The following is a 27,082-nucleotide window of genomic DNA, read 5'->3' on the forward strand; positions in this document are numbered from 1 at the left end:
AGACAGACTTGATCCAGACAGTTAACACTTGACTTTGATTCCAGGAGACACTCGAGCGCGAGTCGAGAGTGAACGGCTGCGTGTGAAACTGCGTAGTGGAGAACTAAACTGTATGGCGAAGCAGACATACTAGATCTGGTATTTAACATACTATTCAGTAGAATAGGGTGCGTATTTTGGACGTAGTCAAAAAAGAGCGCTGTGAGGAGGGAGGTGTACTGAGAGTTCAGCGCTAAGGGGGCAGGACTTTCTCTCTCTCTCTCTCTCTCGCTCGCTCTCTCGCTCTCGCTCTCTTTCTCTCTCTGTGCGCGCGCGTGTGCCTGCGTGCGTGCGTGCGTGCGCTTTTAAAGAGGAAAACTTTACGGTTGTTCATGTTTAGCTTCACTTGCGCACTTTCCGTCCCGGCTCTGCTTTGCTTTCAGCTTTTCTATCACTTGCTCTGTTTTTGCCTCTTCCTACTTCTGCCCGGATGCATGAAGAAGATGCGCATCCACGTCACTGAGCGTTTGTTTCCATTTTCCTAAATTCCACCCCTGAGTCAAGTTAAGCGTGTTTATGAGTGTTTTGCGTGTGGATGTGAGCTGTGCTCTTTGAGAAACGATGAACGTCGCACTTTGCTCTATCCCCGGCGGCGTCGCGTCGCTGAAGATTGTTTTGCTGTGCTTCTCGTTACCGCGCGTGGCCGATGCTCTTCCGGACTCCGCGAGTCTCTCGCCACCTGTCAATGGGTCGGGTTTCGCACCTGTACGGAAGACCGGCGGCTTCGTGCGCGCCATCGACCGGCTCTATCACGGAGGCGGGAGAGTGGGCTACCTCTTGTATTTGGACGATCAGCGGTTTCAGCTTGACCTGGAGCGGGACGAGTCGGTGCTGTCGCCTCACCTTGGTTCTCCGTACAGTGCGACCCTACGTGTCGCGGGATTCCTGCGCCGCGGCTGCTTGTATCGGGGAACAGTCGACTCCAATCCGGAATCGTTAGCGGTTTTCAACATGTGCAAGGGAGGACTAAGTGGATTTTTCGCCGTGAACCATGACCGCTACAAAATCAGATCCATCGCGCACGGCAGAGAGCGTGAGAACGACACAGAGCGCACGCTGCACTATTACACCTGGGAGAGCTTTGGCTTCGAGGCCGTGACGGAACACAAAAGCTGCGGAACGCGTGAAAAGAGAAGGCGCGATGGTAGTGAGCGGACGCGCCGAAGGACAGGTAAAGCGATGGGGGACTTAAAGCGCGACGATTACGATGCGCGCGACAGGAGGTTCTGGGTGAATTTCGCGCAATCACAAAATGCAAAGATGCGTAGCAAAAGATCGGTGTCGCGCGCGCGGCACGTGGAGCTGTTACTGGTGGCAGACGCGTCCATGGCTAAGAAGTATGGCAACGATTTACAACACTACCTGCTGACATTGGCGTCTATCGCGTCGCGGTTGTACGGCCACGCCAGTATCGAGAACCCTGTCCGTCTCTCTGTAGTGAAGGTCACGGTGTTGACGGAGAACGAGAAAGGCCTCGATGTGACCAAGAACGCTGCCGCAACGCTCAAGAACTTCTGCAAGTGGCAGAACCAGCAGAACCCACTGGACGATGACCATCAGCATCATCACGACGCGGCCATTCTCTTCACCAGGCAGGTAAAGAGAAACCTGTGACCATGGTTAGAATCAGTAACCCACAGAAAAGTAAGTGTGCGTGTGTGTGTTGTGTTGTGTTATGGGAGTACAGACACAAAAGTGTAAACACGTGCAAATGTTTTGATTCAGTCGTGTTTGTACAGATCCAGGAAATACTTTTGCTTTCCAAACTTGAAACATGCTTCATTTCATTTCATACAAACTGCCATGGAATGCTTGAATTTTTTCCCCCATAATGAGTGGACACATTAACATTCAGAAGAAAACAAAGACATTTCAGATTGTCAAAGCTCTGTGCTTGTTCTTATGAGCCCTCATTTCATTATTTTACCAGTCATTCAAAGGCCATTAGCTCTCTCCACAACTCTGCTATTGATTATTGATGTTAGGAACACACCGTTATAAATGATTTGGGTCATTAGAACGCTTACAGAGTCATCTTTGTGATGACACAAAGCAAACTCTGGGGCTGTGTGAGTGATTTCTAAGACCAAGGGATGATTGTTGTAGGTAAATGAAAGATCATCAGCCTATAAGGTCTACATACGAGCATCTCTCATCTCACTTGAAATCACACAAACACACACACACACACACACACACACACACATTTGAAACAGCCGTGCCAAGTTAATTTTCACCAAAACCATGTAGTTCACATAGAATATACTACTTTGGAGGGAAATTATACTCTAAAAATCACTAGATTTTACTTCATCAAGCTAAGTAAAAAAAAGAGTAGTACCCAGTCTCATTTGAAAAAAATGAAGTCAGCATTCAAATAATTGTTTTATGTGAAAATTTTCTTAACTTCAAATACTTCTCATGCCTTTCCTTATGGATTTTGAGCTCTCAGAGATCACCCTTGTATAAATTTCCCCCCTCTTTGAACCAAACCCACAGCAAAAAACAATAGTTTGTGCCTATGTCACCCTCTCTCATGTGGTAAGCTTTCATCCCTGCTTGCAAGTGCTATGTCCTTTGCCTAACCAAACTCTCAGCATAAGCGAATCATGTGAGGTCCTGTTCAGTAGGGAACAGATCCCACGCTTAGTTATGATTCTCTTGGCACTGGGATTCTCAATGGAATCTGCTCTGAGGTGCTTTCACTTGGCACTAGGTTAATGTTGCTTCCCCTTGGCAGGACTCGCTAATGCCATATTCCACTGACAGCCTGCTTTCTCTTGGCAGTGCCATACAGTGCTGAACTAGTGTAGAGCAAATCGGTGCCAGTGCATTTCTCTGTCTGAGTGCTGCTTACACACCTGGTGGAGCAGCCTCTGTGGGTGTGGTTGTTGTGGTTGAGTCTGCCATGTAAACAGGGTACACCAGGTAAAAAAGAGCATGCAAATATCCAAGGGGAAGAGCTACAAACCCACACTGTTGAGTGTGTGAAATGGACTCAGAGAATCATCGCCCTTCATGTCCTCAGTTTGCACAATGCCCAAGTACATATGCAGTGACTGTAATTACTAAAGCAAATAAAGCCTGGCTAGCTCACTTGGTAGAATATGAGACACTTAATCTGTGAGACGGTTAAGGCTCTGGGCTACTGATCAGAAGTTTGTGTTCAAATCCTGGCCCACCCAACTGGCAGTATTGGGCTCTCACTCAACTGCTCAGCTCAGCTGTAAGACATGTTAGATCAAAGCATCTGCTAAATTAATAAATGTAAAGTTTACAATGACATCTAAACAGACATATGCACCAAAATGCCTCAATCAACTTGTATCAAGTTGTGATGAACTAATCTAACGGATACTGATTGATACTGGCCTGAAACACTGGATGGGTATCAGCTCACATTCCACATATTTTATAAGCTGATCCATTGATATATTATATGATCTGCGATGAACAGCTACTGACACCACAGATCATGCATGTGAACATAGGACAACCCAACTTAAAGCATGTCATGGTCACACCTCTCATGCACAGCTAGTGAGTGAGTTTCAGATCAGTATCAACCAATAGTCAGAGCTTGGTATCCTTAAAATAAAATGGGATTGGTGCTTTGCTAATTATTATAAAAACTTGCCACTCAACAAAATGAACGCTTCACACTAAGAATAATAAAAGGTCCAAAGCCAAACGTTTTACTACATCAAAAAAAAAAATCAGCCATTGTATCTCAAAGCACAATACAGTGCATAGTGAAGAGCAGAACAAACCCTCCTAAAGAATCCAATGTGGACATAAAACCATTGGCACAGATCTCACCAACATGCACTTCACAAAATGCATTCCATTTTCTAACTGTCCACACTACATCATTAATTTTAGTAAGCAAATTTGCCACTGGCTTTTTGAGTCATGTTTTGATACACAAAGAGTAGGCAGAACAACAAAACAAGCCCCCTGCCCACACCAACACACAGTTCTCAGAATCCCTTCGCCCCTCTTTCAGCTCCAGTGTGAGTTCAAGCATGCGAGGATGACACAGGAGGCCAGAACAAGAGGCACATTGAGAGGCATTATGAGATATTATGTAATGCAGGAGACGAATGCATGAGTGTTCTGACACTGCAGGAGAGAGAGCAGACAATGCCTTGACTGTCGAGGATCTGAACAAGAATGGGATGCAAAGAGCAGCTTCTGAGGGACTGTGTGCTAGAAAATATTTGGTATTCAGTTGTGTCCTCAACAAAGTAGGCTCTGAGTCAACTTGAATGGCAATTGATTCAGATTCAGTTTCAAGCCTGGTCTCAAGGAGAAACTGAAAATGTACTGGGGTGTCATTTATCAACTAAGCATACAAATAGGTTTTTTTTAAACCCCATTTTCTCCCAATTTAATCCTTTGCTAATTCCCACCTACTAGCTAGTTATCCTCTATTACATAACATCTAAAATTGAGGCCACACATTTGCATAAATCTAGGCAAAAGACATTCAAACTCAGTTTTTCACAACTCCATACATTTCTTTTGGCAAGTCAGTTAGGCATCTACTTTATTTTAGGGTTGTCACGAAATCATAAACATATCTTACGATTCTATACCAGCTGAAGTATCACGATACTACGCAGTATTGTGTTAATCATAATTCAAATCTATAAAATGAACCAAATTTACAGAAATACATAGATATAAACAAAAACAAACAAGATTTTCATCTCAATACTTTATTAATGAGTATGAATAACTAGCTATTGGAAAAACTCAAGAATAATCATACAATTGGCAAGCAACTAATTCAATGTGTCACATACAGTGGGGGAAATAACTATTTGGCACGTCAACATTTTTTTCAGTAAATATATTTCCAATGAGGCTATTCACATGAAATTTTCACCAAACATCAGTATTAACTCATGAAATCTCGAAATATAAAGAATTCACAACATTAAAGTCCATAAATAAAGTTATGTGTAATAAAGCGGAATGACACAGGGAAAAAAGCATTGAACACGCTAGCTGAAATTTATTTAATACTTAGTGGAGAAGCCTTTGTTTGTAATGACAGCTTCAAGACACTTCCTGTATGAAGAAATTAATGGGCCGCAGTATTCAGGTGTGATTTCGGCCCGTTCTTCTAAACATATTGTCTTTAAATCTTGTTCAATTGGATTCGAGTCAGGTGATCGACTGGGCCATTCTGACACCTTGATTTTTTTCACTGAAACCAACTGAGAGTTTCCTTTGCTGTATGCTTTGGATCGTTGTCCTGCTGGAAGCTCCACCCACGTCTCATCTTCATCATCCTGGTGGATGGCAGCAGATTCTTCTCAAGAACCTCCTGGTAAAGGGCTCCATTCATCGTTCCTTCAGTTATATGAAGTCTGCCAGTACCATGTGATGAAAAACAGCCCCACACCATGATGCCTCCACCTCCAGACTTCACTGTTGGTGTAGTGTTTTTAGGGTGATGTGCAGTGCCATTTCTTCTCCAAACATGGTGTGTAGTATGACAGCCAAAAAGTTCAATTCTGCTCTCGTCTGACCAGACTACACTCTCCCAGTATTTCATAGGCTTGTCCAAATGAGTTGTAGCAAACTTTAAACGAGCTTGGACATGCCTTTTCTTTAGTAATGGAGTCTTGTGGGGTGAGCTTGAGCATTGCCTATTGTTTTCTCTGTGACGATGGCACCTGCTGCCTCCAAGTGTTTCTGGAGATCTTTCCAAGAGGTCCTTGGCTCTTGGGCTACTCTTCTGACTATTCCTCTGACTCCCTGGTCAGAAATCTTGCGAGGAGCTCCTGTGCGTGGCCGGGTGATGATGGAGTGATGTAGATTCTACTTGTGGATAATGGCCCCAGTGGTGCTTACTGGAGGTTTCAGAAGTTTTGAACTACGTCTGTATCAGATTCCATAAATATATTTTAAAACAATATGGTTCCAAAGGTCTTTGGAGAACCCTTTGCTTTTACCCATCATGAGATGTTTCTTGTATGACACCTTGGTAACGAAAAGCCTTTTTATAGAACTATAAACATTATGGAAGATTCCAGAAATTGAGGTAATAACATTTAGAATCTTCTGCTCGGGACAGTATTATAATTAGAAGTTAATTCGGAGTGCACCTGTGACTGTATTTAAGATTTTAGCAATTGATATAAATGAAAAATCCAAGCAAATCAGCCAAGACCATTATTTGTGGACCTCCACAAGTGAGGGTCCTTCTTAGGAGTAATTTCCAAACAACTGAAGGTACCACACAGACACTGCTTTGTTCAGAAAGGAGGCACAAATTATTGCTCAGGGATGAACGAACTTTGGTCTGAGAGGTTAAACTGAAGCCCAAAACAACAACAAAGGTATTCATGAAGGAGTTGGCGGCCTCAGGTACCAAAGTATGTACATCCACCATTGGGCATGAAAGGCTGCTATGCAAGGAATATTCCCCTACTCCAAGGCCAGCATGAAAATGCCAGAGTGAAGTCTGCAGATCACCATTCAAATTTTGTGAACTGAACTGAAAAAGTGTGTCCGAGCAAGGAAGAAGAAGAAGCCTTTATCTTTCACATATACTGTACATTACAGTACAGTGAAATTCTTTCTTCGCATATCTCTCCTTGTCAGGAGTTGGGGTCAGAGTGAAGGGACAGCCATTATATGGCACCATTGAAGCATATAGGTTAATGGTTAAGGGCCTTGCTCAAGGGCTCTATAGTGGCAGCTTGGTGGTGGTAGCGCTTGAAGACGCAACCTTCTGATCAGTAGCCAAGAGCCTTTAACCACTGAGCCACCACTGGTCTGGGAGGCCCACAAACCTGAGTTAGACCAGTTCTGTTAGGAGGAATTAGTAAAACATTCTGGTACAGTATTGTCAGAAGCTAGTGTAAGGCTTCCCCAAGTGTTTAATTCACATTAAGCAATTAAAAGGTAATGACACCGAATACTATCAAACTCTGTGTAAACTTTTGATGCACTGGAAATCAGATATAGTAAATAACAACTGGTACAAATCTGTCTCTTAGCTTATTATTTTGAAATGATGTCTTATGGAAATAAACTAGATACACTCACTGATTTAATTAAAATTTTATCAAAACTCAATGAGACAGAACTATCTGTAATGGTACAGAAACGTTTGAGTAACCTAATCACCTATAACTGCCCTACAGTCAGCACGGTAAAGGGAGTTCAGGAATTATTTCTGCACACATGCAAGCCACTAACTCTTCCCACCCTTTGATTAGAGTTATGAAATATGAAGTAGGAAAGTGTACATGTATAGTGTGTTTATGCAGTATACTTTATTATTAGTCTGTTCACTTAAGCTAGGCTTACATTGCATGATTTTGCTGTCTCTGACAAACAATTGAAATTCTGGCTGAATTGTGTGTGAATTGGATACTAAATCATGAGACTCGCACTGTGTGAGAGGGTAAACAAAGGCAGGTAAATGTATTCCACTGACCTTTCAGAGGTTATTATAAATTTCTGATTTACAAAACAGACGTAGAAGGCTAAAGACTTAATCACCTCTACATGATATTACACTGTGAATTACATCAAAGTATGTTTGACTTAGCTAATGTTAGGCAAGTATATATTTAACATCAGTTAAATATACTGTATGTATTAGCAATGCTACAGACAATATCTGGTCAAAAATGGTCAACAACAACGCTTTTGGTTTTCGATCAAAAGAGAAAAAAAATGAACATTTTTACCAAAAAGGCAAAAAAAAATCAAATAAATAAATAAATAATGTACTATTTACTGTGTATTACTGCAAAGACACTTAAAAATACACCATCCAGCAGAGTTTTTGAGATTCCACTGCTGGCAAGTAGTTTCTGACTGCAAAATTTATATCATTATGCCCTTTCGTACTCTTCTTAAACCTAAAATGGTGGAAATGCTCATTTAGGCTATCAGTTCTGGATGATCAAACAGTTTACTGCAATATATATTATTCATTTAGGACCGTAGTTTAATTCAGTGCCATTATATACATACATATATAGGAGGAGCAACGTGACCTCGTTACTAACACATCACTTCCGTTATAATAAACGACAGAATATACACAGCGCGTAGGGAGCAATGCGGCCTCGTTACTAATAGATCACTTCCATTATAATAAAGAACATAAGTTACACTGATACAGCATATAATGTCAATAAACTGAAATCAAACTAAACCTTTTAAGCAACTCGCGACAGCATCACTGTCGTGCTCGTGCTACACAAACTCTGATTTATAAAGTTTATAAATCTTCTTTGCGGTGTAAAATGCGCCACTGCCTTAGAGGACTTGGAGGTCGCACATTTTTTTCCTCAGTCACTTGACGATTTCACCTCCGTCTGATGGTCATTGAGAGAAAAGAAAGTCATGTACGGTGATTCTGGCTATTAGGCTAAAGCTAGCGCCGTCACATTACGTGCGTATGACGTCATGTAGGAAGCGGCTTATACTTCCGGTTAGTAAAAAAACGCTAGGTTACTTCTCTTCCGAAAACATGCTTCGGAAAGTAAATACTAAAGTTGTGTTCCAAATTAAGTACTATACAATTACACTATGCACTCTGCACTACCGTCTAGTGTGTGGATTTTAGAAAAGTAATATCATAATGGAATACTCAAATGGAACACTAATGAGTAAATCTCCCCCGTGCCGCGCGCATACCAACTAATCGATAATGAGATTCATTGACAACGATTTTCATAATCGATTATTATCGATTTTATCGATTAGTTGTTGCAGCTCCAGTCAGCATTGTGTGGTTGATCAGTAACCACATTTATGTAATGTAGGCTGCACACAGAGAGTGACTGGCTTGTTTCCCCAAGTTTAAATCCAACAGCAAGCTAGTACATAGAGAGAAAAAGATCATAAATGATCATCCCAGGTAATGAGTAATTGAAATCTTCTGTGTGTTTGTGCTTTGGACCACTACTTTCCTATTGACGTTTCAGGGACATAAAACTGTAAAACTGAGCACTGCCTGCTTGTTAACATTGTCACAATGAGGTGACTAGTGGCATCATCATTTTACTTTGGACAGTATTGCAGAGTGCACACAGTGTCGTGAAGTATCGTCCAGTGAGCACCTTTGCGATATGATTTTCACAGTGGCATCAAGAGTCATGGAGACTGACCAGCAGTCAGAAGACAAGATTTCTCTCAATGTACAGCACAAGTATTAGCTGTTTGTGTAAATGTATAACACTGACAAAATGGGAGGCAAATATTTTCCTGAGATTCTTTGCTAATGTTTGTATCAGGGTCTGGTATTTCACATATCCTAAATTTCTCTCCCTGTATTGGAAGTTGACAGCATGCTGAAAACCTCACACAAATTTGGGATGGACTATGTTGAACCATGATGCTGGCGGACTGGCCAAAAGTTTTGGGCTGTGTGCCAGAGTCAGGAAGCAGCACTGCTGGATTCATTCCGGCAACTTCTGAGAAACGCAGTATGGCAAAAGTTTGTCTTTGACCACCGTGGATTTGAAGTTTTTTGACATTATGGGAGGGGGCCTTTTTGTTTATTCATTTGAAGATAACATTATTCACCACTGAATATATACATAGTAACCGTGTTCATTGGGAACATACGGTACGAAGCCCTAGCTGCTTGACCACAGTTTTTTTAATGATGATAATGAAGATGAGAGAACCTCCACTCACCTCCGACAAATGGGACAAAAAAAAAACAAATACATGTTTGTAAGGACCAAAACAGCTGAGTATGCAACTAAGCAAAGAGGAAGCGGAGCTGTTTTCACCCGTCCTTAGAAGAAAAACAAATCAGAAACAGCTGACAGAATCTTGTGGTGTGGTCACACCTAGCATCAAATATCCAGAGTTCTCTCCACCTAAATACCACTCTTCCTGTCTCTCCTCAACATGTTTGCTCTGAATGAATGCCAAATTTGAGGGCTGACCGAGCTTGCAATAGTGCCGTAAGTTGTCAGAGTGAAGTTGTGGTATTGCATTTGTGAGATAGAGAGAGACATCTTTCCTTCTGTCTCACCAAATATTCCAAACCCAACTATAAACTGTTGTTGTCACTATAATTCCTATCCATCGTGCATTTTTGTCTTGAATCATACTTTGATTGGCATTTCTGTCTTGCACCAGTATGCAGCTTCTGTAACTGACAGACCATCACTGTCATGGTTTAATCTTTGATTGGCCAGACTGTCATGTCTAGTTAGTATTTCTCCCTGGACCACAATCTCCAGCTTCTGTTTTGATTGTTGCCTCACATATATTCTTCTCTGTGTCGCTGCCAATATTGTTTTCCCTGAATATTTCAGAAACTTTCATTTCCTTTTGCCCTCTTTTTGCCTTGGTGTGCAGCCATGGGAATTCCTCAAATAACTGTCTGTGTATTTGCCTCTTTCTGCCCATATTTTCATCTCCATCTTGTGCCATGTCTGTCTCTGTCTCCATCTCTGTTTGTCTGTCTATGCCCTTCTCACATGGGTCTGTGAAAGATCCATGTTCGCAATCAACAAAACAGCAGTAAAGGGGTCAGTTGCAAGGGATAGAGAATTGCGAATAAGTTATGTGTAAAAGACAAAGAAAATAAAATGGATATATGAGAGAGGGTGTGTCAGGAAAAGGGTAAAAAAAAAAAAAATTAAAAAGGGTTAGATAGATATTGGATGAGGGAGCCCATGGGAAGGGAGAAAAAGAAAATGTGGAATAGTGTAAAGATTAGTCTTTTCAATCACTTATATTAGGAATAACAATATTAGGATCAAATAATGTGGCATAGTTAACCATGTGAAACTTTTCATATATAGCTATACTAGTATATATATATATATATATATATATATATATATATATATATATATATATATATATATATATATATATATATATATATATTCTAGTATACAGCTACTATTGTATATCCAGTTCGCAGTAGTGCAGGGATCATCTCAGAGATGATACAAAATTTAATACTACACAGTGCAGTGTAACACCCCGACCTAGCCTTTAGACCAAACAACACTGTCCTCACACTGGCCTCTGCAAAATACACTACACACATGCAGTCCACTGATGTAATCACTGAAACCTTGCCCATCCGGATTTTAGACTCAGATGGTCTAGTAAACATACTTGTTCTTCAAAGAACTTGGCATTTAAAATCACCTTTCTGTAATGTAGTTTGGGTGTGGGGGGAAGTGACTTGTTTGTGTGTGTATGTGTTTACATAAACTTGTGTGTGAAATGCTGAAACAAAGTGTGGATTGTCTCCTTTCAGCATGATTAAATGGGTAAATATGCACTCAGAGAGGCTCAGCAAACTTCTGGGAATAATTAATCAATTGTTAGAGAATGGAGGTATGCGAAATTTCATCTCCATGATGGATTTCTATCATATACAACTAATAGAAGCTGATGTATGTTTGCAAAAAACACAGGGGTGTGTGAGGTTTTCATAGTAAAATATCTTTCACAGTATTCACAGAACATTCTTCTATTCTATTGGACCCATGGAGCAGTGGGCAGTGTAGTTGTGCATAAATGATGAATGCTGAGATAAATAAAATTAATTTTAGAACTGTGGATTTCATAAGTACATCATAGATGTTTCCTCTGTTTTTCACTATAAAGAGAAAGGATGCATTGAGCTATAAACACTGCTATGAACTTACTATCTCCCGCTATGAGCTCACTTATCATCCTACTAATAAAACATTGGCTGAAATTATGCTTAAAAAACAATCCTCAAGGACATTCCTGAGACTGCTATTTAGGGAACTTATACTAAGTTATTACAGACAGGAAATAAACATCAAAGATCTGCAAATGTCTCATAGAAATAACAGCATTGCATGCAACCCATTCAGGATTCTACATAAAACATTAGTTTTTTGCACTCATCACTATCTGTGCATCACTACAGCAGTTTCTCTGGCAAGAAAGGCAATCATCTGTACACCAGGCAAACCACTAAACACCATTGTACTACAAGAATGAAGGATTCTCCCTTCAAGTGGCAAGACATAACATTAATAAAATTTCTGTTTGCATTGCTAGTTCACAGTATACATACAAGGGGTGGCTGCTTATGTAATCACATATCTGGGGGTTGTTGGGGGTTTTTTTGTAAATATTTTTCCAAACTATATTGAATTTTCCTACTACAATATTATTGGATATTTTGTCTGGATGCATGATATATAAAGTTCTAGAGGAGCTATAAAGTCCTGTTGGCAGCCACATGTGTTTGTATGTGTGTATTCATATTAAGATGTGAATTGGAGAGCATGTAGTATTGATCACCTAATTGATATCTCCCTTGCTGAACAATAATCTGCCCTGAAGGTGTAATTGCATGGGAGAAAGGAAGAGAAGATAGATCAATACCTCAATCAGCTACCATAACAAAACACACGGCTGGATAGATCAGTGTGAATAAGAAGTAAAGTGCAAGCATGGATAGGCACAAACTTAACCGCCAATAGCCTCTTATCACTGAAGCAGACGAGTTGTTGCAATTTACAGTAGTTTCCTCTTGCTATTATTGCAGCTCAGAGCCCTTTCATTAAGAGTTATCAGTGAGTACAACTGCAATACAGTGTGTGTGTGTGTGTGTGTGTGTGTGTGTGTGTGTGTGTGTGTGTGTGTGTGTGTGTGTGTGCGTGCGTGCTTCTGTGAGTGCGCATGTGTGCTCATTAGTGTTTGACAGTAAAATGTCCAGTGAATTTCTCAGCTGAACTTGAGTCATGCATGTGTATGCTCTCTTTAGGACCTGTGCGGACATCACTCATGTGATACACTGGGCATGGCTGATGTGGGCACGGTGTGTTCTCCAGAGAGGAGCTGCGCTGTGATAGAAGATGATGGCCTGCACGCTGCCTTCACTGTCGCACATGAAATTGGTATGAACAAAACACCATAAAGCTAGCACATTTGCCTCACACCACCAGGGTTGGGGGTTCGATTCCCACCTCTGCCCTGTGTGCATGGAGTTTGCATGTTCTCCCCGTGCTTCAAGGGTTTCCTCAAGGTACTCCAGTTTCCTCCCCAAGTCCAAAGACATGCATTGTAGGCTGAATGGTATCTCTCAATTGTCCGTAGTGTGTGTGATTGTGCCCTGCATGGGTTAACACCTTGTCCAGGGTGTCCCCCACCTTGTGTCCACGAGTTCCCTGAGATAGGCTCCAGGCTTCCCCGTGACCCTGTGTAGGATAAACGGTACAGAAAATGGATGGATGGAAACACCATAAAGCATTTCTATATACATGTTCAGAAACAACACTTCACAGTGTAATAATATTTTCCCTGCGATAAAAATCAAGGTTCAACAAACATGGGTCTTGATAACTAGATAATGAATTGAATTAGATCACAGTAGAAAGAAGACTAAACTGTTTAGTTGAACTACAGAAGCTTGTGGTAGACCTGATTACAACTGAAGAGGGAAAGAACACAGCAGTTAAAATCTGTTTATGTGTTCACTCTGTTTTCATAGCAGATTCATGGAGTGAGAAAGATGATGTATCCAAATCCAAATTCTGAACATAACGTCTCTCTAGACCTCAAATAAATAGGTCTCTGTCTATTCAACTGTGATGACTCTGAGGACTTGTTAATTAAGTGTTTATTGTATTTAACTTAATACTATTAACTTAAAGATATCCTTATTTTCCTAGATATTTATCCATTTTTAAATTTTCAATTTTGATATCAGTGCTTGATATCAGTGCCCACAAAATCACTCTTTAACAATCTAACATAAATGTGTGTTTTCAGGGCACCTTCTAGGCTTGTCTCATGATGACTCGAAGTTCTGTGAGGAGAGGTTTGGCTCCACAGAGGACAAGAGACTCATGTCTTCAATCCTGACCTCCATCGACGCTTCCAAACCCTGGAGCCGCTGCACCTCGGCCACCATCACTGACTTCTTTGATGATGGAAATGGTGTGACTCTTCATCACAGTTCTAGTGATAGACATATAAAGTTTTTAAAAAATCATATAAACATAAAGCAATGTGTTCATTAAAATTTTAATTTTTAAAATGGGATCTGTGACCACAAAACTTTCCATGGACATGTTGTTCTCCTAAATGCAACATGCACAAGCTGAGGCTTGTCTAAATCAAGGCACTGTGTCTTTTGTATAATCTTAAATACATCTCACCACTCCTTTAAGGGGCTTATTAAACATTTCAAAGAAATGAGCTGGATGTCGGAAAACATTCAGAGATAACCAGATAACCAAAGCTTCTTGTGTTCAGTGTGATCTGAAAAAATGTATGCACTTTAATCTAGAGCATCATTTTGCTGACTGTCCAATGCTTCTGTCTTCCACTGCAGCGGAGTGTTTGCTGGACATGCCACATAATCCTTTGCTTGGTCCTGAGGAACTTCCTGGTCAGAGCTATGATGCAGTGCGGCAGTGCCAGCTAGCCTTCGGGTCCGAGTATTCTGTGTGCCCAGGCATGGATGTGTGTGCTCGTCTGTGGTGCGCTGTAATCAGGAAGGGCCAGATGGTGTGTCTGACCAAGAAGCTGCCAGCGGCAGAGGGCACACAGTGTGGCAAGGGCAGGATATGCCTGCATGGGAAGTGTGTGGACAAGACACGCAAGAGGCACTATTCGGTGGGTTTGGGGGAGAGTATGGTAAACTGGGAAAGACAGTTTTTGATACTCTATAACATTATCAGTGTTTAAAAAGAGTTCATTTAAGGCATACGGTTGTTTTATGAATTTTGTGTTGAGAGGCTAAGCATGATATACTGTGTTCACAGAGTGGAAGAGCACTAGAGAAAAATATATGGTTGGATGTGTTAAAAGAATGTGGCACAGCTCCCCAGGAAGCACTGGGTGGATAGAGAGGTTTCCCCAGCATGAACTTGGGCTGGAATGTGAGAACGAGACAGACAGTCAGAGGGAAAGTGAAACAGGCCTGCTGAAATAAAGTACACCCTAAGAGAGATATTGCACGGTCAAATACAGGGAGGAATTCAAAGTGAGGAAAGATGGGGTGGAACTAGTGACAAAAAGCTGAAGACAGATGAACTGGCGATGTCATTAAGGAAAGTGTAAGCAGGAAATCAGGTCAAATGATCCATGAAGGTGTGTGGGCTTTCTCACCATGAATATACGAGAAGCCGGAACATAATATATGAAAAGCAAGAACATGAGAAGGAGGTTGAAGCTGGAAGTGCCAAATGTTTTTGACTTGGCAAGAGAGGGTATTCACTAACACAGTAGTTTGCCGTTATGATGAAAGACAGAGATAAGAGAAGAATCTTCCAGTGGCATAAAATAACAGAAACTGAACGGGGTCAAAGAAGTTTGTTGAATAAGTTACGAGTACCAAATGACTATCCATCCTTTATGTCCCTCGGTTACTGTGCATAACTCTGTAGTGATGTAGTCATAAGGCGTTTTTCTAGCCTAAGGTAGCCAAGATAATATCAAGGCGATTAATCCTGCAGGACTTGAGGAATCTTATGTACTGTCTGCCCTTCTCCAGGCTGCTTGGGTATTTTTGTTTGGTATGTTATTAAGTGTCACAGAGACTCATGTTCTTTAAAAGAAGAATGTCCTTTTGAGAGTATTTCTTCATTTCTATTTGTTTGTACGAATCAATCAGGAAAATGCGGATCTGGTGTGTTCGTTTAAGACTCACACATGCATACTTCCCCTCTTTTCCTCTGGTAAATTTGTCTTCAATTTGCATTGCTTCTTAACAGTGTCCAGTGTTTTTTGTGTGCCCTCACTCAATTAAGACAGTTTTTGAGCTGTTGTTGGCTTCATGTTTGTTTATTAGTAATGGGAATGGGTGTGCACACATTCTTACATGAAACATCTCTCTGAGACTCATAACATACTTACTTAGTGCTGTAGCTGAATTCTTTTGGCATTAAGCAATTTCATTGAAATTGTGTGTCTCTTAAGAAAAATGTGTCTCTTAAGAGCTGCAGATTGAGATGCCTTTAAGCATTTGTTAGTTGTTGTTATATATGTATATGTAGGACTTGATTAATTGAATGAATTCTTTATGCAATATCTTGTGGTATAAGAACCAATTTGTTATAAATTGCATTCAGCGCCAGGATTTCATGTGTGGTTTATGGTCATATTATTTGGCCTTCAGTATTTGGGCTTTCCCCATTTGTATTTGTATGCTCAGATTTTAACTGGCACTCTTATGGTCACAAAAAAAAAAAAACTTAACCTCTCTTAGGTCTTAACTTTCTGCTACAATTGCCCATATTTTCCTAATAACTCACTTTCCATCTGTTTTTATCTCCTCTTAGGCCTCTAACCACGGTAGCTGGAGCTCTTGGGGGCCGTGGGGTGCATGCTCTCGAACATGCGGAGGCGGAGTGCAGTTCACACAGCGTCTGTGCAACAACCCTCCTCCTCGCAACAATGGACGCTACTGCACAGGAAAGAGAGCCATCTACAGGTCCTGTAACATCACTCCATGCCCCATGCGAAGTGAGAGCCATCCCTTACATACACACATATATAAAGTACACACATACGCTGAAGCATATTACTCCAAGACGGTTCATGAATATATGCAATGACACATAATCTAAGTGTTGCCATATGCAGTATACATACATGTACAAAAGTAGCTCTACCACCCAATTACAGTGCCCGCCACTAATATTGGCACCCTTGTTAAATATGAGCAAAGAAGGCTGTGAAAATTTGTCTTTATTGTTTAACCTTTTGATCTTTTGTTCAAAAATTTTACAAAAATACTCTACTCTTATGGATATCAAACAATTGCTAACAAAACAGTTTTATCAAAAATATATATACAGTGTCTCACAAAAGTGAGTACACCCCTCATATTTTTGTAAATATTTGATTATATCTTTTCATGTGACAACACTGAAGAAATGACTCTTTGCTACAATGTAAAGTAGTGAGTGTACAGCTTGTGTAACAGTGTAAATTTGCTGTCCCCTCAAAATAACTCAACACACAGCCATTAATGTGTAAACCGCTGGCAACAAAAGTGAGATACTGTATATATTTGTTAAATATAGGTGTACAACAAATATTGGCACCCTTTTAGTCATTACTTCGTGCTACCTCCCTTTGCCAAGATAACCGCTCTGAGTCTTCTCCTATAACGCCTGATGAGGTTGGAGAATACATGGCGAGGGATCTGAGACCGTTCCTCCGTACAGAATCTCTCCAGATTCTTCACATTTCGAGGTCCACACTGGGGGACTCTCCTCTTCAGTTCACCCCACAGGTTTTCTATGGGGTTCAGGTCAGGGGACTGGGATGGTCATGGCAGGAGCTTGATTTTGTGGTCAGTAAACCATTTTTGTGTTGATGTTGATGTATGTTTTAGACCATTGTCCTGCTGGAAGATCCAACCACGGCCCATTTTAAGCTTTCTGGCAGAGACAGTCAGGTTTTCATTTAATATCTGTTGATATTTGAGTCCATGCTGCCATGTAGCCTAACAAAATGTCCAGGTCCTCTGGCAGAAGAACAGCCCAAAACATTAAAGAACCGTCACCATACAGTGAGGGAAAAAAGTATTTGATCCCCTGCTGATTTTGTACGTTTGCCCACTGACAAAGAAATGATCAGTCTATAATTTTAATGGTAGATTTATTTGAACAGTGAGAGACAGAAAAAAAAAAAAAAAAATCCAGAAAAACGCATGTCAAAAATGTTATAAATTGATTTGCATTTTAATGAGGGAAATAAGTATTTGACCCCCTCTCAATCAGAAAGATTTCTGGCTCCCAGGTGTCTTTTATACAGGTAAAGAGTTGAGATTAGGAGCACACTCTTAAAGGGAGTGCTTCTAATCTCAGCTTGTTACCTGTATAAAAGACACCTGTCCACAGAAGCAATCAATCAATCAGATTCCAAACTCTCCACCATGGCCAAGACCAAAGAGCTCTCCAAGGATGTCAGGGACAAGATTGTAGACCTACCCAAGTCTGGAATGGGCTACAAGACCATTGCCAAGCAGCTTGGTGAGAAGGTGACAACAGTTGGTGCGATTATTCGCAAATGGAAGAAACACAAACGAACTGTCACTCTCCCTCGGCCTGGGGCTCCATGCAAGATCTCACCTCGTGGAGTTGCATTGATCATGAGAACAGTGAGGAATCAGCCCAGAACTGCACGGGAGGATCTTGTCAATGATCTCAAGACAGCTGGGACCACAGTCACCAAGAAAACAATTGGTAACACACTACGCCGTGAAGGACCGAAATCCTGCAGCGCCCGCAAGGTCCCCCTGCTCAAGAAAGCACATATACATGCCCGTCTGAAGTTTGCCAATGAACATCTGAATGATTCAGAGGACAACTGGGTGAAAGTGTTGTGGTCAGATGAGACCAAAATGGATCTCTTTGGCATTAACTCAACTCGCCGTGTTTGGAGGAGGAGGAATGCTGCCTATGACCCCAAGAACACCATCCTCACCGTCAAACATGGAGGTGGAAACATTATGATTTGGGGTGTTTTTCTGCTAAGGGGACAGGACAACTTCACCGCATCAAAGGGACGATGGACGGGGCCATGTACCGTCAAATCTTGGGTGAGAACCTCCTTCCCTCAGCCAGGGCATTGAAAAGGGGTCGTGGATGGGTATTCCAGCATGACAATGACCCAAAACACACGGCCAAGGCAACAAAGGAGTGGCTCAAGAAGAAGCACATTAAGGTCCTGGGTGGCCTAGCCAGTCTCCAGACCTTAATCCCATAGAAAATCTGTGGAGGGAGCTGAAGGTTCGAGTTGCCAAACGTCAGCCTCGAAACCTTAATGACTTGGAGAAGATCTGCAAAGAGGAGTGGGACAAAATCCCTCCTGAGATGTGTGCAAACCTGGTGGCCAACTACAAGAAACGTCTGACCTCTGTGATTGCCAACAAGGGTTTTGCCACCAAGTACTAAGTCATGTTTTGCAGAGGGGTCAAATACTTATTTCCCTCATTAAAATGCAAATCAATTCATAACATTTTTGACATGCATTTTTCTGATTTTTTTTGTTGTTATTCTGTCTCTCACTGTTCAAATAAATCTACCATTAAAATTCTAGAACGATCATTTCTCTGTCAGTGGGCAAACGTACAAAATCAGCAGGGGATCAAATACTTTTTTTCCCTCACTGTATATAACCGTGGGTATGAGGTACTGTTCCATATGGCTACCTCTCTGTGTGCACCAAACAGATCTGGGTGTAACGCGTTACTTTGCGTTACTGTATTCTAATGGCTTTTTCTGATAACACAGGAGTGTAACGCCTTACATTTTAAATTGATGTAATTTGATTACAGTTACTGATGTCAATAAAATTACGTTACTTGTGTTACAAATTTACTGTTAAGAAAACAATATTAAGTGGAATGCATTTTTTAAATAAATCACGTTTTGCCCCTAAGAATTTTTCTTTAGCCCCGAATAATTCTCCACTTGGAGCGGTTTGTCACTACGTAATTGAATGTCTGTAAAAGAAGGCCGCCTGTAATTGTATGTCTTCAGTGAACGTAGGCGAGACCAATCAGACAGGGTTTACAGGAAAATACATGCAAACACTGGTGTCTTATTAGCTGACAGCTCTAAATTCTGCCAAATGCTAGCTCACAGTCAGAGTGAGGAAAAATGGATATATGCCGATTTTTGGGGGTTTTTTAACCACTAAATGGGTTGAAACTGATACACTAATATCCTGTCATGCTGAGCAGGAAAACAAGGAGCGTAAATGTTTATATGAGTTCCAGTTTACGTGAACATGATATGAGCAGAGCATAAGGAAAGATAATGTATTTTGCATGGCAATACAATGATAGCTTAGCTGTGCCTCCTCTTGGCTAGAGACACCAAACTAGCCTCCTTAGAAAAGTTTTATATTTTAGTCCTACAAACGGTGACTGCACCCGAGGCAAGTTTTATGATAAATCAACTTTTTCTGATCATGTCATACATTGACGTGTGTTAAAAGTAAGAACGATGAGTTATTTTTGTAGGTTTGATAGGTTTTGAAAGTAACGTGAAAGTAAAGTAATTAGTAATCTGATTACTTTTTACATGCGATAATCGGTAATGTAATCAGATTACAATTTTAAAGTAGTAATTAGTAATCTGTAGTGGATTACTTTTTTTAAGTAATTTACCCAACATTTGTGCCAAAACCACCTCTGGTGTTTATTGCCAGAAAGCTCTGTTTTGGTTTCATCTGACCATAGAACCCGATCCCATTTGGAGTTCCAGTAGTGTCTGCACACTGAAGACGCTCGAGTTTGTTTCTGGATGAGAGTAGAGGCTTTTTTCTTGAAACCCTTCCAAACAACTTGTGGTGATGTCGGTGACTTCAGATTGTAGTTTTGGAGACTTTCTGACCCCAAGACACAACTAATTTCTGCAGATCTCCAGCTGTGATACTTGGAGATTTTTTGGCCACTCGAACCGTCCTCTTCACAGTGTGTTGAGACAGTAGACATACGTCAAATTCCAGGTGGATTCATAACATTTCCAGTTGACTGGAACTTCTTAATTATTGCCCTGATGGTGAAATGGGCATTGTGTTATTTTCTGATAGCCACGTCCCATTTTGTGAAGCTCAACAACCTTTTGCCGCACATCACAGGTATATTCCCTGCTCTTACCCATTGTTATGAATGACTGAGGGAATTTGGCCTATGTGTTACCTTATATTTATACCCCTGTGAAACAGGAAGTCATGGTTGAACAATTTCCTGTTCCTGGTCACCCAGGTGTACTAACAAAATGTAAAATTTCAGTGGGAATGTACTTCAAATATAATTCACAGGGGTGCCAGTAATTGTTGCACACCTATATTTAACAAACTTTTTTTTTATTAACCTGTGTTGTGTTTGCTATACATGTTATTGTTTGATATCCATGAGAGCAGAGCATTTTTGTGATTTTTTTTTTTTTTCAACAAAGATCAAACGGTTAAACCATAAAAGACAATTTTTCACAGCCTTCTTTGCTCATATTTATCAAGGGTGGAAATATTAGTGGAGGACACTGTATACACACACGTTCATTTTACTACTAATCTTGTGAGGAACATCCATTGACATAATTATTACTGCAGCTAATTACACCTAAATTAGCTGCACTAATAATAAACACCTAAATCTATCCCTAACCTTACCCTCAGTAACCAAAATGAAACCTTTTGGCTTTTTTTTTTTTTTTTAATAAAAGCTGCAGATTTTGTTTAAAAAAAAATCTGTCTAGTCAAAACTCTCATATACTCCTATCCTTGTAAACACACACACACACACACACACACACACACACGCTCTCTAATGTGACTTTTTGCTTTGAATTAGATAAGAATTTCAGGCAGGAACAGTGTGAGGCGAGGAATGGGCCTCAGACAGACCCTAAAGGAGTGAAGACCTTTGTCGAGTGGGTGCCCAAGTATGCTGGTGTGCTGCCAAAGGACATGTGCAAGTTAACCTGTAGGGCCAAAGGCACGGGATACTATGTAGTCTTCTCACAAAGGGTACGTTCAGCATAATTTAATATGAAAATTTCTGTATATAAAATATACACTACCAGTCACACGTTTTTGAACATAGAAATTACTGTAAGACTGTAAATTACTGTAAGTTGATATTACACACTTTTAGTATTAACTGTAACCAGACTTGTTTGAGCTGATATAAAGGCTATGGTAATTCAAATAATAATAATCACCCTTTACAACCAGGGTGAGCAGAAAAGCATCTCAGAATGCTTTTCACATTCTGAACCTAGAGGCAGATGAGCTACAACAGCAGAAGACCACGTTGTCAGGAACAGGAATCTGAGGCTACAGTGGGCATAGGCTCACTTAATCTGTACAGTTGAAGATTGGAAAAACATTTCCTGGTCTTCAACTGTTCAGTTTCAGAGAGCCTGTGTCATTTGTAGCCTCAGATTCCCGTTCTTAACTGACACGAGTGGAACCTGATATGCTTTTATATTGTTGTAGCCTATCTGCCTCAACATGTGACATTATGTATGCTCTGAGATGCTTTTCTGCTCACCATGGGTGTAAAGAGTGGCTTTCTTGTCAGCTCGAACTAGTATGGCCATTCGCCACCAGAACTGCCACTCTCCATTCTGCGTCTTTAGTGAAAATCCCAGGAGATCAGCAGTTTGGAAATTCCTCAAACCAGATCTAAACTAAAACAAAGCTAAATAAACACTACATAGAATGCTCATCAAACTTTTCTTCTGTAGAATATAGTTATAGGTAATGAGATAATGCCAGTGGCAAAAGGATGAGCTCAGTATTTGGTAGTGATTAAAACTTTTTCTTAGGTGATAGATGGGACGGAGTGTAGGCCCTACAGCAGCTCAGTTTGTGTGAAAGGGAAGTGTGTGCGCACTGGCTGCGATGGAATAATAGGCTCCAAGCTGCATTATGACAAATGTGGCATCTGCGGTGGTGACGGCACAGGCTGCGTAAGAGTGGCTGGCAACTTCACCAAGAAGAGGTAGGAAAACACTATATGTTCTTTGTGGTCAAATCCATTTGGCAAAGAATGAATCTAAATGTAGATGTAAAGATGTATTTTCTGTTTCAAGTATTTCACATATGTATAAGAATAGCCTCATTTGGAACCCCTTAAACTCCCAGGACTCCACAGTGCATTCCAGACATATATTTCTCACTTGTGTAACTACATAAGCGATCCTATTAGATTAACTGGAAATACTGAATAATTCATAGTACTTAAAAAAGAATGTGTTTTATAAGATAAATAATTGAATAATAAGCAGAGACTTTTAAGATTCAAACTGCGCACTCTCGCGAGTATTCCAGATGACTTTCCAGATGGAAAGTCAAAATATCTAAACTCCTGCTTGGAAACGAGTAATGGAATGGCACTCTATTTTAGAGTTCCAGCTGTTCAGGCGAGGTTAGGCAAAAATCAACAATCCTGACTTCACTGAGAAACTGAAATATGAGATCACATGAACATGGCAGTGCACAGACAGAAGCATATTATTAATGGTAAACTATTTTTAATGCATTTCAATTCAGCCTTTTTTTTTTGTTTATAAGATTTTTTTAATTCCAGGCAGTGGAACAGTCCATGGTAAAATGCTGGAAATATTTACTAGGAACTTGCTACATCTGATTTTGTTTAGAGCACATGTTTACAGGCTTTGTGCAGTTGCTTGAAATCCTTTTTAAAAATGCCTGATGTTTTCAAGATTTAAAATGTGCTTCATTCTGAGTAAACAACAAAAGAATGTTTGACTTTTCTGTTGTAAGTCATCTAAATAACATGGTAGAAGATTAAATCACTGACGCGGCATTTCTAAAAGACCTCTCAATAGAATTGACTGTAAAGTTAGCAGTTAGACTCTTTAAACTAATATTAGCATTAGATGTACGCACGTTGGCATAAAATCTAATAAAAAGTTGCAAGCACGAGATTTATAAGGATTCCCTTATGCAAGTGGGAGCTGACAGTCATAAATGAAGGCTGCAGGACAAAGAGAGATCAATATCATGTGTGACCCAAACCTAATGAGTAACAGTTCCCACAATTTTCTGTTTTTCCAGAAAGACAAGACCATAACCAAGCCTCTTTTTTTGCTGCCTTATACATTATAAGATTAACCACATACTCGTATTTTTCTGTTTCCATGCCTTTTCCCAGTTTTCCTAAATTCCTATAGAATCTAAAAGTGAGTAGCCTAAATGTTGCTAAATGACTTGGTCTATTTCTTGTGTTGCTTCAAAAGAACAACTGTGTTTTAATTGCTTACAGTATCAGAATCCATTTCTGTATTAATTTTTTTCTGTAATCCTGTAATCTTATTGTATTCTATCTTCTCTCTTCCTCTCCGCCTACGTGCAGTAAGGGATATACTGATGTTGTGAAGATCCCAGACGGCTCAACTCACATCAAGGTCCGTCAGTACAAGCCAAAAGGTCAGGCTCACTTTGCTGCTTACCTAGCCCTGCGTCGGCCCAGTGGAGAGTACCTTCTCAATGGCAAGTTCATGATCTCCACCTCTGAGACACTAATCCTACTGAATGGCACCATGCTTAACTATAGTGGCTGGAACCAGCATGATGAGGCTCTTCACACCACAGGGCCTGGCGCTCTCCGAGAGAGCCTTGTAGTGCAGGTACTAGCAACTGACCCAAAGAAGCCTCTAGATATACGTTATAGCTTCTTTGTGCCTCGCAAAACGCCACTTCCACCTCGGACAACCTTGGTGTTTTCTGCCACACCTGCAGCATTGTCTTCTGACGAGGTCTTAACCATGACTACGAAGGTTGTGCCCACAACAGAACCTCCATCAACCCCACCTGGGCCACGGTGGGTGACAGGCTCATGGATGACCTGTTCCAGGACATGTGACACGGGCTGGCAAAGTCGTACAGTCCAGTGCAAGGACCCGCAGGGAAAGCTAGCTAAGGGATGTCCTCTAGGGGACAGACCTCCAGCCTTTAAACACTGTCTGGTTAAAAAGTGCTGAGAAAATCTGATGGAAATGTAATTGCGAAAACTTGTGCACACGTATGCATGCTTCTTCTTACGGGTCTGAGGTGAAAGGTCTCAAGAAGAGACAGACAGACAAACTGGAGCACATAGTGTCTTATAGAGCAGAACAGTTTGAAGTTCGAATGCCTATTCATGCCTGAACTTCGTCACTGTGGAACTGAATTTTTCTAGCATTATGACCGTGGACAACGAGTGCCTGCCCTGGCCTCTAATGCAGTCACTTCATCGGCTGCCTGGAATCTACAATCAACAGTGTGTAGCCACTCATCTCATGCCAACCACAATCCGTTTCTCCAGCCATCCCTCTATGGGGTAGAGTGCATTTCAGCTCATTAACTACAACAAATTTAAACTGCAACCCAGAGAAGTCAGTAGAAATTAATCCTCAGTTCATCATAAAAACTACAAGTGAATGGAGTCTGAACTATTTATGCATGATTGGACTGTACTAAAGATTACTCTGGCTTTGGACTAACTGGAAACTTTTGGAAACATGCCCAAAAGTTTCTGGATGTAAACCATTTTCCAGTACATTCTCACTTGCTTAATGTACGTACCACCATATTTGAAAAACTATAAGAGCACTCTATCACATTTATGACAGAGTGAGCTCATCTAGGTCTTTATTGCTAATCCATTGGTTAACGGCGGTCAATGTTTTTTTTAAATGTGCCCGGGATTCCTGCTGAGAAAGGAATGGACTGGGAAAAAAACGTATACTTTTCTTGAACGTGTGTTAATTTAACACATTTTTCATTAGAACATACATAAACATTTACAGCAATAATGGTGGACGTGTATGATGTTAAAAAGCATGCATTCATACTAAACAGGCAAAACCATTTCTTACGTCATTTCTTAGACATTGTGTTAACTAAACACGTACAACACAAAAAAAAAACACTCTTAAAAATTATCCTGACGAATAGGAAATAACGCTTAATATAAAAATGTAAATTCAGCATAAAAATGAAGTTTGCTACATTTATTTCAAATATTCAGCTCAACCAACTTGAAAATCCTCTTATTTTTTTATCTGGACACATTTTTGAATGCACAATTTTGCATTCAGTCAGCTATAGGCAAATTAATAGTTGAGTCAGCTAAATACACACAGGTGACAACAAATTAAGGTGTTGGGCCATAACAAACTGCCTGAACAATTTCAATGTGCCTTGATCATGGCATTGATTCCAAAAATGAACAGTTTTTCCAAATGTTATTCCCTCAATTAGTGTTTTAATGATAATGGTGGAGAGTGCGCTCTAACACACTGGTCCAAACTCTCCTATGGGTGTGCAGTCGGGTTAAGTTGTAGTGGCTGTGAAGGCCATAGCATATGATCTCTATCGTTTTCCTACTCAACAAACCATTCCATGGGCCCTCATCTCCTGTGGATGAGGGGAACGTGCCCTGGGAAGAGACTACTCTCAATAGGATAGAAATGTTTAATCAAAGGATAAAGGTCAATAAGTAGAACTTTGTATTGATTTGGAGCTGAATAACAGAGCCACCATTTTCCGTTACTTTGTCACCCCTCTGTATTTAGGCAACCCACTGGAAAAAAAGAGAGAGAACAAAATCATTCTTACGACAATATATGTTTATTAGGTGTTCATGAAAATAATCATGGAGACAAATGTATTAATGTATTCATTGATTGATATTAACAATAGCATTCTATTCTCTTAATATTGAGTGATACAAATACACACAGTTTTATACCAAATATTAGGCAGTTATCTTTAAACATACTTGACAAGTCATAGTCTTCAACTTGGTGCAACTAGCTAACCAATTTTAAGCATACAAAGTTAACATATTACCAATTCAACAAGAGTAGACAATACTTTAAACTAAGCTAACAATTTGCTTGGTCATTTTTAAGTGAAACTGAAGTGTTAGCAACAGTTTTTACGTTTGCGTTGTAATTCGGGAGAATTTCATCCTGATTTTGTATTCCTTTAGCCTTGAATATTAATCTTAAAAATTTCAAAGGTTGAACAAAAGCATATTGTTAATGTATAACCTAATTGAGTTTGTCTGACAATAGCACAGTTAAGTTGGGACTACTTAAAAAGATCGCTGCAAATTGTTAGCGTGTAAAATATACTTCCCATTTGTTTTATGTTTTCAAATGTTAAGAATATTTCAAATATTAAGAATACAAAGTGGAATTGTTTCAAAATTGTTTAAAATTCATGTCATGCCAGACACTTGTCCACTCAAGCTGAAAGTTCAATTGACTTCAAACTTTGAGGCCCTGAGATTTTAGCTGTTTTTAATATATGCAGTACTGTCTGATCATTGCCATGGGAAAATGCCTTTGCTGAAAGACAAAAACACAGCACTGAAATCATAATTTATTATGTGTGTAACTGGTATGTACAAAAAACTTGCTGAATTTATTTATTGTTGTTTTTTTGTATTTGATAAGGAATATGAATATATGACTAAGCAGAGTATTTCCTTTTTAAGGATGTTTTTGTTGTTTTTCAAGTCATCTTCAGAATATGTATATAAAATCTCTATATTTAA

General features: G+C 40.2%; 1 protein-coding gene across 1 annotated transcript; it reads left to right on the forward strand.

The window, feature by feature from the left end:
- The first annotated feature begins 283 nt into the window (after nucleotides 1–283).
- Nucleotides 284–27,082, forward strand: LOC108259052 (A disintegrin and metalloproteinase with thrombospondin motifs 5). Its single transcript, XM_017458184.3, has 8 exons — nucleotides 284–1,635; nucleotides 12,803–12,935; nucleotides 13,810–13,977; nucleotides 14,375–14,658; nucleotides 16,326–16,509; nucleotides 21,359–21,534; nucleotides 22,338–22,513; nucleotides 23,891–27,082. Exons 1-8 carry the CDS (start codon nucleotides 601–603, stop codon nucleotides 24,516–24,518), a joined length of 2,784 nt encoding a protein of 927 aa, XP_017313673.1. The 5' UTR covers nucleotides 284–600; the 3' UTR covers nucleotides 24,519–27,082.

Source organism: Ictalurus punctatus, chromosome 26 (assembly GCF_001660625.3).
Source record: "Ictalurus punctatus breed USDA103 chromosome 26, Coco_2.0, whole genome shotgun sequence".
Taxonomy (NCBI): Eukaryota; Metazoa; Chordata; class Actinopteri; order Siluriformes; family Ictaluridae; genus Ictalurus; species Ictalurus punctatus.

Bases quoted from the DNA above. Each gene is read 5' to 3' on its own strand.
- LOC108259052 (XM_017458184.3), top strand. From the start codon at position 601: ATGAACGTCGCACTTTGCTCTATCCCCGGCGGCGTCGCGTCGCTGAAG. The intron at 13,978-14,374 runs GTGTGACTCTTC...CTTCCACTGCAG, and splicing joins CTTCTTTGATGATGGAAATG to CGGAGTGTTTGCTGGACATG. The intron at 16,510-21,358 runs GTGAGAGCCATC...GCTTTGAATTAG, and splicing joins CACTCCATGCCCCATGCGAA to ATAAGAATTTCAGGCAGGAA.